This window comes from Equus przewalskii, chromosome X (genome assembly GCF_037783145.1).
Source record: "Equus przewalskii isolate Varuska chromosome X, EquPr2, whole genome shotgun sequence".
NCBI lineage: Eukaryota > Metazoa > Chordata > Mammalia > Perissodactyla > Equidae > Equus > Equus przewalskii.
Window position 1 is genome coordinate 122,346,477 of NC_091863.1, and position 10,108 is coordinate 122,356,584.

The window sequence follows — 10,108 nt, forward strand, 5'->3', positions numbered from 1 at the left end:
GCAGAGGCAGGTCCCTGGGATGGGAGGTCAGAACGATGGCAGGGTCAGCAGTGAGGGACGCGCAGCGCTAGTTCCCAGGAGTGTCTGTGGCCAGGGACAGAACTTTGCTGTCCAGGAAACCGAGGGTGACGGGACAGAGGGAGAGGCGGCCATTCCCAGCACCGCCGATGGAGATGTCACCCCTCCCGCCCGGGATGGGGACACCGAGAGGAGAAGTCAGTAGGGACGTAGACCGTCTGCGTGCCGCTACCAAGCACAGCAGGGCACAGACGACCGGGCAGTGGGCCCCACGGGCCCCAGCGGGCTCTGCGGGCGAGCCGACTCTCGGCTTCACGGGCGGCAGGGGCGGAAGCCGCGCTGTGCAGCGGTGGCAGGGGCGGAAGCCGTGCTGTGCTGCCGCGGCTGCGAGCCTTGCGACAGCGCCGTGAAGCCCTCGCCGCGCGGCGTCGCTCACGTGCTCCTCGCAGCCAATCGTCGCCCTGCCCTGAGCCACCTAGAACTTTCTCTCCTGCGCCCGGGGGCTTCTGGGAGGCGCGGGAGGTGGCGTGGCCGAGCGCAGAGTGCGTGAGCCGGGGCCACACAGCCGCCCTGAGGCGAGCCCGCCAGGCCTTCCAGGGGACCGGGGGCCGCCCGCGGGGCCGGCGCAGGTGAGCCACGTCGGCGGGGGGCTCGCGGGGGAGGGGGTCCGAGGGGAGGGTGAGCGTGCGGGAGCCGGTGAGGGTGGGGGGCAGCCAGCTGGGGTTTGGGCTGAGGGCAGGGCTCCCAGGGGCCTCAGGAGGGGGGGAGGCGGGGGCGGGGGCGGGGGCTAGTGACTCTAGGGGGGGCATGGGAAGCGAGCGCTCCCGGGGCTGCGGCTGGACAGGAGGGCGCCCGGCACGGGGGCGCTGCCGGCTGGGGTGGGGGCGCCAGCGGAGTCCGCCTGGGGCGGGAGGCGTGGGCGAGGCCGGCCATGCGTGCGGGAGTGGTGGGCGGCCATGCTCTGGGCAGCGGTGCGCTCTGGCTCGCTGGGGTGCTGGCTGTGGGGGGGGGGAGTGGCGGGGGCAGGCTGGCAGCCCTGCCTCTGTGGGTGGGTGTGGGGTGGCGGGGGCAGGCTGGCAGCCCTGCATGTGTGGGTGGGGGGGGCGGGGGCAGGCTGGCAGCCCTGCATCTGTGGGGTGGGAGGCGGGAGGGCAGAGCTCCCACTGCCGGCACTAGGGGGAGCACTCCGGGCTTGGGGAGCCGGGTGGGCGGGATAACGTCCAAGCACGTGGGGGCGCCCTGCTTCCCAGGGCTGGAGGGGAGCGCTCCCAGCTGGGGGGGAGGGCGCTTTTCGGGTCTGGGGAGGATGCGCCCGGGCATGGGCAGGGGGATGGGCGGGAAGGTGGGGGGCCACTGGCTGAGGAGGGGTGCGGGAGAGGAGGGCCTGGCAGCATGGGTGCAGGTGCCACAGAGAGGGCGAGGCGCCGGGGAGGCAGTGGTCTGCGGGAGGCTGGTGCCCTGGGCGGTGGAGTGGGGGAGGGTCCGGGGAGGGGCTCTGCCCCCCGCAGCGGGTGTCTGAGAAGCTCCAGGTCGCCTCGGTGGAGGGTGCGCAGAGATTGCCGCGGTGGAGGGCCAGGGCCTTGGCCTCCGCGGAAAGTAGAGGCCCTTCGCAGGGGTCACCGGGGGACGCCATACTTCGGGCCCTAGGAGCGTCTCCCTAAGTTTAAAAGGGTTGCGCTTTGACAGAATAAGTTGCCTGGTCGCCCGGGGATTTTATTTGACGTTAACAACGATTAACACGTCTCTAAAGATTTGCAAACCTGTAGGTGGAAGAAGAAATCAGAGGAAATCAGAGGAACTCAGGAAGCGTTTCAAACCCAGTGATAGGAAAATACAACTTCCCCAAAGTAGTGGGAGGCAGCGCAGGAAGCGATCGATCGCAGGAAGACGGACAGCTCTAAGTGTGCGCCATAGAACAGGAGGAGGACACGGACTCGGGGCCCTGACGTCCCTTGAAGGAAGCTAGAAAGAGAAGAGCAGAGAGAGCCCAACGTGCCCTACGAAAGAGACCAGAGCGCCCGGAGGGGAGGTCAGTGAGAGAGAGCGGGGGAGAGGGAGGGACAGGGCGGGCCCTCCGCGGGCTCTGCTCAGGCAGCCTGGGACTGGGCCAGAGCCCAGCCTAGAGCGACCCAGAACAAAGAGAGGACAGGAGTCACCCTGCCGGGAAGGAAGGAAAGAGGGCTGTCACTGCAGGCCAGAGCACGTGGAAGAGAAGGAGGCAGGATCCTGGGGAAATTCATGCCCCAAATTGGAAAATGTGAGAGTCCCTGGGGAACAAGGCGACCCCCCCCCCCCAGCCCCGAGGCTAGAGGAGGTAGAAAATGTGGGTAGCCTTCCATCTTGTGAAGCAATGTGGTTTATTATCGAAGAGGTTTCCTAAGATCCAACGACGAAGCCAGCAGCGAGAGGAGGCGCTCCAGGCCCCAGCGTGAGGGGCCCGGGGCTCTGGCTGGGGCGGTGGGGTGGGCTGTGTGGCACAGACACGCCTCTCTCCCCTTTGCACCCGCAGGCCGAGGCCCACACTGCGAGAGTCCGTGCACGCCCGTCCAGTCCCTTCTGGCCGCCCTCAGGTCCTCAGTGATGGTGATGCCACTGGTGATGCTGCAGGACTGGTGCAGGTGGAGTGGCGCAAACGCACAGCGCTCCCTGCTCATCCTGGGCATCCCGGAGGACTGCGAGGACCGGGAATTCCAGGAGGCCGTGCGGGCTGCCCTGTGGCCCCTGGGCAGGTACCGAGTGCTGGGCAACGTCTTCAGAAAGGAGCTCGGGTTCAGGGTCGCTTTGGTGGAGTTCACTGAGTATTTAAATCGAAGTTTGGTCCCCCGACAGATACCAGGCAAGGGGGGACTCTGGGATGTGTTCTTCCTGCCCCAGGGCCCTGATTCTGAGTCACGGGATAGACCCAATTTCCCTGCACAGCCCCAGAGGCAAGCAGTGGCTGGCAGGGCAGGTGTGGCCAGAGCTGCAGGGGAGGAGGCAGCTGCAGGGGAGGAGGCAGCTGCAGGGGAGAAGGGAGCTGAGGGTGAGGCAGGAGCTGGAGAGGAAGCAGGATCCTCAGATGAAGAGGGAGCTGCCAGGGACACAGGAGTTGCAGGCGTGGTAGCATCTGTGGGCATGGCAGGAGCTGCAGCTGAGCCAGAGGCTCCAGGTGAGGAAGGAGCTGCAGGTGTGTCTGAGGCAGGGGCCCCAGAGGAGGCAGGAACTGCCAGTGAGGCAGTCACTGCAGGTGAGGATGGAGCTGAAGATGTGGCAAGAGCTGCGGGTGAGGAAGAAGCCACAGGTGAGGAAGAAGCTGAGAGTGAGGAGGAAGCTGAGGGCGAGGCAGGAGCTGGAGAGGAAGCAGAATCCTCAGATGAAGAGGGAGCCGCAGGGGCCACAGGAGTTGCAGGCATGGTCGCATCTGTGAGCATGGCAGGAGCTGCAGGTGAGGCGGGAGCTGCAGGTGAGGAGGAAGTTGGAGATGTGGCAAGAGCTGTGGGTGAGGAAGAAGCCGCAGGTGAGGAGGGAGCTGAGGGTGAGGCAGGAGCTGGAGAGGAAGCAGGAGCATCAGATGAAGAGGGAAACGCAGGGGACACAGGTGTTGCAGGCGTGGCAGGATCTGTGAGCATGGCAGGAGCTGCAGCTGAGGCGGAGGCTCCAGGTGAGGAAGGAGCTGCAGGTGTGGCAAGAGCCATCAACGAGGCAGCAGCCCGGAGCCAGCACTGGCGGCAGACGTTGCAGCCTCTGCTCGATGCTGTGGCCTACTGGGTACCGAGAAGGTTTTCTGGGGTGGAAGAGCCGGGCTGTGGAGAAGAGTCTTTTGAGAGCTGGCTGCACCATGCCAACGACACGCTGTACCTGTGGTGCCTCATGTCAGAGAGGGAGAGGAGGAGGAGACTGGTGGAGAGCTTGGGCGGCCCCGCGCTGGATCTCATATGTGGCCTCCTGGAGGAAAATCCCGACACCCCTGCGCAGGACTGCCTGGCCGCCCTGGCCTGTGAAGATGCTGCCCGGACCCATGAAGATTGCCTCCCAGCCAATGAGGTCACCACTGAGGGCACCCCTGTCACTGCAGAAGAAAGCAAGCCTTCCCCACCCAAGGAAGATACCACCCTGGCTGCCCTTTCCAAGCAAGACACAGCCGAGGCTGCCCCGGCACGTGAAGTGGCCGATGGGGCAGTTCCTGTCACAGTCGACCCTGGAGAGGCTGCTCCTGACCCCCATGATGCTGCCCAGGCCGCCTGGGCTCGTGAAGATGCTGCCCAGGCCACCCTGACCTGTGAAGACACCGCTGACGCTGCCCCGGCCCGTGAAGAGGCCGATGAGGCAGCTCCTGACACCCATGATGCTGCCGTGGCAGCCCCTGCCCCTGAGGAGACCACCGAGTCCTCTTCTGCCACTGGGGAAGGTGAAAATGTTCCTACTCGTGCGGGGCTAGGTCAGGCAGGACACTCGGGGGCCCCCGGGGGCCCCACCCCTGCTCAAATGGTCAGTGCTTCTGGGGCGGGCCCAGGAGGTCCTGGCAGTAACCCGGAAGGCCTCGCCCAGGTGGGAGACCAGGAGGCCGAGCAGACCCCCAAGGAGGGGCTCATCCAGGAGGAGCCAGGAAACCAGGACGGGGCTGAGGAGATGAGCCGCCCCGAGTCCTCCTCGGGCAAGTAGGCTCAAAAGGCCCAGGGGCCTTCTCTCCTCCCAGGCAGCAGAGCCCTGGAGGCAGGGGGAGGCGAGGCCAGGGTATCCCCCTCACCCCACATGGGGACCAGGCCGAGGGAGGGGCCCGTCCAGCCCAAACCAAGCCCCTGGCCCCTCACGATCCCCAAGGGGCCATGACCCGCACCGTCAGCCGTTCCAAGTGACCAAGATGACCATATGTTACCCCAAATGGGCAGGGGAGAGGTGTAGCCCCGCTCAAGGCAGCACCACACCGAGCCTAAGCCCCATCCCCATCCCAAGCCCTGCCAACTCAGGCAGCCAGCCTGGTGGCTCCCCCGAGTGGCAACCCCGGCCTGGGTGAGGGGCACCTGAGGACGCCTGCCGCCTGCACGGGCCTGGGAGACGTTAGGAGGTCATCTCAAGGGTGCCAGCTGTCTGGGCCTCCCAACATGGGGACCCCCGTTCACTGTCACCTGGGGCAGGCTCCTCCCTGTTCTGGGAAGCCCGCTTGTATCTCTGTGGACCCTGTAGTTACCCACGTGTCAAGTAATCCACCCCCAAAACATACACACACACGTGCCATCATTTCTGTGCAGAGCCGTTAGGTGTGTGTGAGCCCGGGGTGGGGGTCCTGGCCTAGCAGGCAGCACCCTCTCGGCCCTGGCACGTGCTGTGAGCTTCAGTGCCAGCCCGGGCTCTGCTCTCTCTCGTCCGGTGCCATGAGCTCAACTCTGCCTTCTCGGTGGAGACTTAGGCCAACCGCTGCTTGTTCCTGTGGAGGTGTGTGCTTATCTGAGCAGTGGCCCCCACCCCACCCCAGAGTCCCCGAGCCCAGTCCCAGGAGATGCCTGGAAGGATGGACAGACGAGGGCGTGGCCGGCGCTCACCCCGGGACCTCGGGAAGGAAGAACTGGAGCAGGGACATGGAGGGGCTGCGGGAGGCTCCAGTGGGACTGTGCTCTCATGTGCCAACCTGTTGTTACTTGTGGCTCAGTTTCCTGGGCTTGGTGTGGTGTCCCCTGTTGTATTTTCCAGCGTCCTGTGACTGTCCTATGTGGCCCATAGGGCAGGGCCCCACCCCAGAATGTCAGCCAGAGGGGGAGGGGGTGCCGTGGAGTGAGAAGACATTGCCAGTGTCCATCGTTCTGCCAAGAGGCTGACCGTGGGGCTCCCAGGAAGGGAGACTGTGGTGGGAGGGCCTCAGCTTGGGGGGCAGCTGAGGCACCCCGTTAGAGACTGACTGTCCCCGAGACCTGTGGGCTGTAGCGGCCGTTAGAAGTTCCTCTCCGTGTTGTCATTCCCTTCTCTGCAATGGTTTCAGTAAGTGGTTCTCTTCAATAAATTTCATTGATCGTTCCAGCTGCGTGTCGTCCGTCTCTGCTGTGGGCAACTGAGGGAAGGGTCTGCTGGGGGTGGGGGTGGGGGCAACAGTGGCCTGTCACCTGCATTGGGGTATGATCAGGACAGGGGCCAGGAGGGGCTGTGTCGTCCCCTGGGCTGGACGGAGCTGAGTGACAGGAACTTGTGGGCGTGGGCAGTGGCTGGTTGGGTCCCCAGGAAACTCGGGGTGTCCCCAGAAATAAGCGGGCTAGACGTTGAAGGGAGGGGGAGGAACCACAGGCAGGATCCAGGGCTCCAGGATCCCTGGCACCGCTGTAGGGGCTCAGGGCACCCAGACGGGTCAGAGAGGTCACGTGTGCAATCCCAGAGACCAGCGGGCCACAGAAGGGCCCAGGCCTGAGGTCAGATGCCCCTGCCAGGAGCTGGGCCCAGGACTCTGGGCTGGGGGTGGTTGCCCGCTCAGCCCACTCCTGCCAGCCGACAAGTGGCCAGCCTCTGTCTAGCCACCGAGGGACGTTTGGGGACCTGCCGGTGTTTCATGGCCGAGGGATGGAGGGCGGGCTGGGCGAGGGCTCCACAGCCCTCATGCCCTGGGTCGGGGGAGGAAAGGCAGGGAGAGCCACCCTCCACTCTTGAGTCCTGGGCAGGGCGGCCCCTCGAGGGGCCGGGGCACCGCCTTCCTGTCCCACTCCCCTCCCAGCCAACTCCTAGGGGCACCAGTCCTGTGTCCTGGGAGCAGGCAGGAGGCAGCGGGTGTGAGTGGGAGGCTGCAGGCAGGAGCTGGGGAGTGGCCCCTTCCTGCCCAGAGCAGGTGGACTCTGGGTCCCTGCAGCCCAGTGAGCCCTCGGTGCCACCTGAGGAGGGCACCCACCCAGGATGGAGGATGCTGCTGATCCTTGAGACCCTCTCTCTGCGCGCCGTGGCTGGAGGGGCAGTGCTCAGAGAGGGTGTCGTCAGGTGTCAGGAGCCAGGAGCCATCTGCCTCCACCTGCCTGGGCTCTGCCCTCACCTCAGGGGGCTGGGAGCCCACCACAAATTGAGGGCAGCCGGCCATCAGGCGCCGAGCTGATTCAGAGTCTTCGGGAGACGGAACGAAGGTGCGGAGAGGAGAGGGGACGGATGGTACCGTTGTCCCAGAAATGGTGAGGGGCCCTCGAGGGCCTGCCCAGTCTGTGCCCACTGGCGTCCTCCAGCCATTCTGAAGGGGCAGAGTCTCTGACCACCCCCACAGTACAGAAGAAGAACGCAGTTCCCAAAGCAGGGAGGGCCAGGGCGAGGACCTTGCAGGGAGCTGAGGCCTGGGCTGTGGCCGTCCAACCGGCCTGTGGGAACCGAGCACGTGGGGAGCCCTGAGCTGTGTGGCGAGAGCTGCAGACAGCGGGTCTGCAGGGACGGGGGGCGGGGGCCCCTGGAGATGCTGGGCGCGCAGGGCAATGGAGAGGGGGCGGCGAGGGCTGTCGGGACGGAGATCATGAGGGCCATGCCTGCAGCCTCTTGGGCCCAGTGGACTTGGCTCCGTGTTATAGGGACACCTGCACGTGTCCCATCAAGGGGTACTGCAGGATCCGGGGGGCTCCCAGGTGGGCTCTGCTCTCCCTGCCTCCTTCAGGCAAGGCACCATCCCAGGTCGTCTGTCCCCCGTGTCTTGGCAGGGCCATGGCCACTGGCCACTTTCCGCCAGCCCCTCAGGATTTGGGGGCAGGACAAGAGGAGAGGGGATGGGAGGGGCTGATCCCTTGTCTCTCCCTCGTGCAGTGTACCTGTGTGGGCGTGTTCCCCAAGCAGGTGTGAGTGTGCGTGTGAGCGAGTGAGAGTGTGCATTCGTGTCATTGAATGTGTGTGTGAGTGCAAGTGAATGTGTGTGTGAATGAGTGGGAGTGTGCAAGTGTAAGAGCATGTGAGTGTGTCTGAGTGTGAGCGAGTGGGAGTGAGCGTCACTGGACGTGTGTGAGAGGGTGTGCGCGTGCGTGAGGCGGGTGGTGGTGGGTTGGAGTCCTTCCTGGACTGCGTGGGACAGCGGCTTCCCCGCCCAGCCCATGGAGGGGAGCTGCCGCAGGGCCGGCCCTGGCAGGCTGGCCCAACACGGGCCCTGGGAATCAGCCCTCCTCCTTCTGGGGCTGGCACAGAAGAGAGGGGCCCCTGGAGGCCACCCCTTCCCAGCCTTTCCTCCTCTGCCTGCACCCAGCGAGAGATTTGGAAAGAGACGAGTGCGTACTTGTCTTCCCACCCTCATCCCCCTTTTTCCTTTGCATGTTGAGCGGGTACCCCCTACCCCAGGCCCCTGAGACCTAGCTGCCTGCCAGGCTGCCATGGCCCATGAAGATGCCACCCCACCCCGTGAAGATGCTGCCTAGGCTGCCCCGGCCTGTGAAGATGCTGCCCTGACCCATGAAGATGCCGCTCACGCCACCCCAGCCAATGAGGTCACCCCTGAGGGCACCCCCGTCACTACAGGAGATAGCAAGGCCTCCCCCCCGAAGGAAGACATCGCCGAGGCTGTCCACGCCAGTGAAGAGACCGATGGGGCAGTTCCTGTCACAGTTGACCCTGGAGAGGCTGCTCCTGACCCCCATGATGCTGCCCAGGCCGCCTGGGCTCGTGAAGATGCTGCCCAGGCTTCCCTGACCTGTGAAGACACCGCTGACGCTGCCCCAGCCCGTGAAGAGGCCGATGACGCACCTCCTGACACCCGTGATGCTGCCATGGCAGCCCCTGCCCCTGAGGAGACCACCAAGTCCTCCCCTGCCCCTGGGGAACATGAAAATGGTCCTACTGGTGCAGGGCTAGGTCTTGCAGGACCGTCAGAGGCCCCCAGCGGCCCCACCCCTGCCCAAATGGTCAGTGCTTCCAGGGTGGGCCCAGAAGGTCCTGGCTGTGACCCAGAATGCCTCGCTCAGGTGGGAGACCAAGAGGCCCAGCAGACCCCCGAGGAGGGGCTCATCCAGAAGGAGCCGGGAAACGAGGATGGGGCTGAGGAGAGAAGCCGGCCTGAGTCCTCCTGGGGCAAGTAGGCTCAGAAGGCCCAGGGGCCTTCTCTCCTCCCGGGCAGCAGAGCCCTGGAGGCAGGGGGAGGCGAGGCCAGGGCAGCCGCCTCACCCCACATGGGAAGCATGCTGAGGCAGGGGCCTGTCCAGCCCAAACCAAGCCCCTGGCCCCTCACGATCCCCAAGGGGCCCTGACCCTCACCATCAGCCCCTCCAAGTGACCAAGATGACCATATGTTACCCCAAATGGGCAGGGGAGAGGTGTGCCCCCACCCGAGGCGGCACCACAATGAGCCCGAGCCCCAGCCCTGTCCCAAGCCCTGCCAACTCAGGCAGCCAGCCTGGCAGCTCCCCCAAGCGGCAGCCCCGGCCTGGGTGAGGGGTGCCTGAGGACGTCTGCCACGCACATGGGCCTGGGAGACGTTAGGGGTCATGTCAAGGGTGCCAGCTGTCTGGGCCTCCCAACAAGGGGATCCTCATTCACTGTCACCTGGGGCAGGCTTCTCCCTGTTCTGGGAAGCCCACTTGTGTCTCTGTAGACCCTGTAGTGACCCACGTGTCAAGTAATCCACCCCCAAAACACACACACACCCCTCATGATTTCTCTGCAGAGCTGTGAGGTATGTGTGATCCCAGGGTTGGGGTCCTGGCTGAGCGGGCAGGCCCCTCTCGGCCCTGGCACGTGCTGTGAGCTTCAGTGCCAGCCCGGGCTCTGCTCGCTCTCGTCCAGTGTCATGAGCTCAACTCTGCCTTCTCGGTGGAGATTTAGGCCAACTGCTGCTTGTTCCTGTGGAGATGTGTGCTTATCTGAGCAGTGGCCCCCACCCCACCCCAGAGTCCCCGAGCCCAGTCCCAGGAGATGCCTGGAAGGATGGACAGACGAGGGCGTGGCCGGCGCTCACCCCGGGACCTCGGGAAGGAAGAACTGGAGCAGGGACATGGAGGGGCTGCGGGAGGCTCCAGTGGGACTGTGCTCTCATGTGCCAACCTGTTGTTACTTGTGGCTCAGTTTCCTGGGCTTGGTGTGGTGTCCTCTGTTGTATTTTCCAGCGTCCTGTGACTGTCTTGTGTGGCCCATAGGGCAGGGCCCCACCCCAGCCTGTCAGCCAGAGGGGCAGGGGGTGCCCTGGAGT

General features: G+C 65.2%; 1 protein-coding gene across 2 annotated transcripts; it reads left to right on the forward strand.

Moving 5' to 3' along the window:
* Positions 1-385: 385 nt before the first annotated feature.
* LOC139080855 (paraneoplastic antigen Ma6E-like) lies at positions 386-6,009 on the forward strand. 2 transcript variants are annotated; one of them, XM_070603342.1, is made up of 3 exons: positions 386-647; positions 1,785-2,047; positions 2,528-6,009. In XM_070603342.1, exon 3 carries the CDS (start codon positions 2,599-2,601, stop codon positions 4,657-4,659), a length of 2,061 nt encoding a protein of 686 aa, XP_070459443.1. In that variant the 5' UTR covers positions 386-647; positions 1,785-2,047; positions 2,528-2,598; the 3' UTR covers positions 4,660-6,009. The 2 variants fall into 2 exon arrangements, with proteins under 2 accessions (XP_070459443.1, XP_070459442.1); XM_070603341.1 differs by lacking the exon at positions 386-647 and having other exon boundaries at positions 1,513-2,047.
* Positions 6,010-10,108: the final 4,099 nt, after the last annotated feature.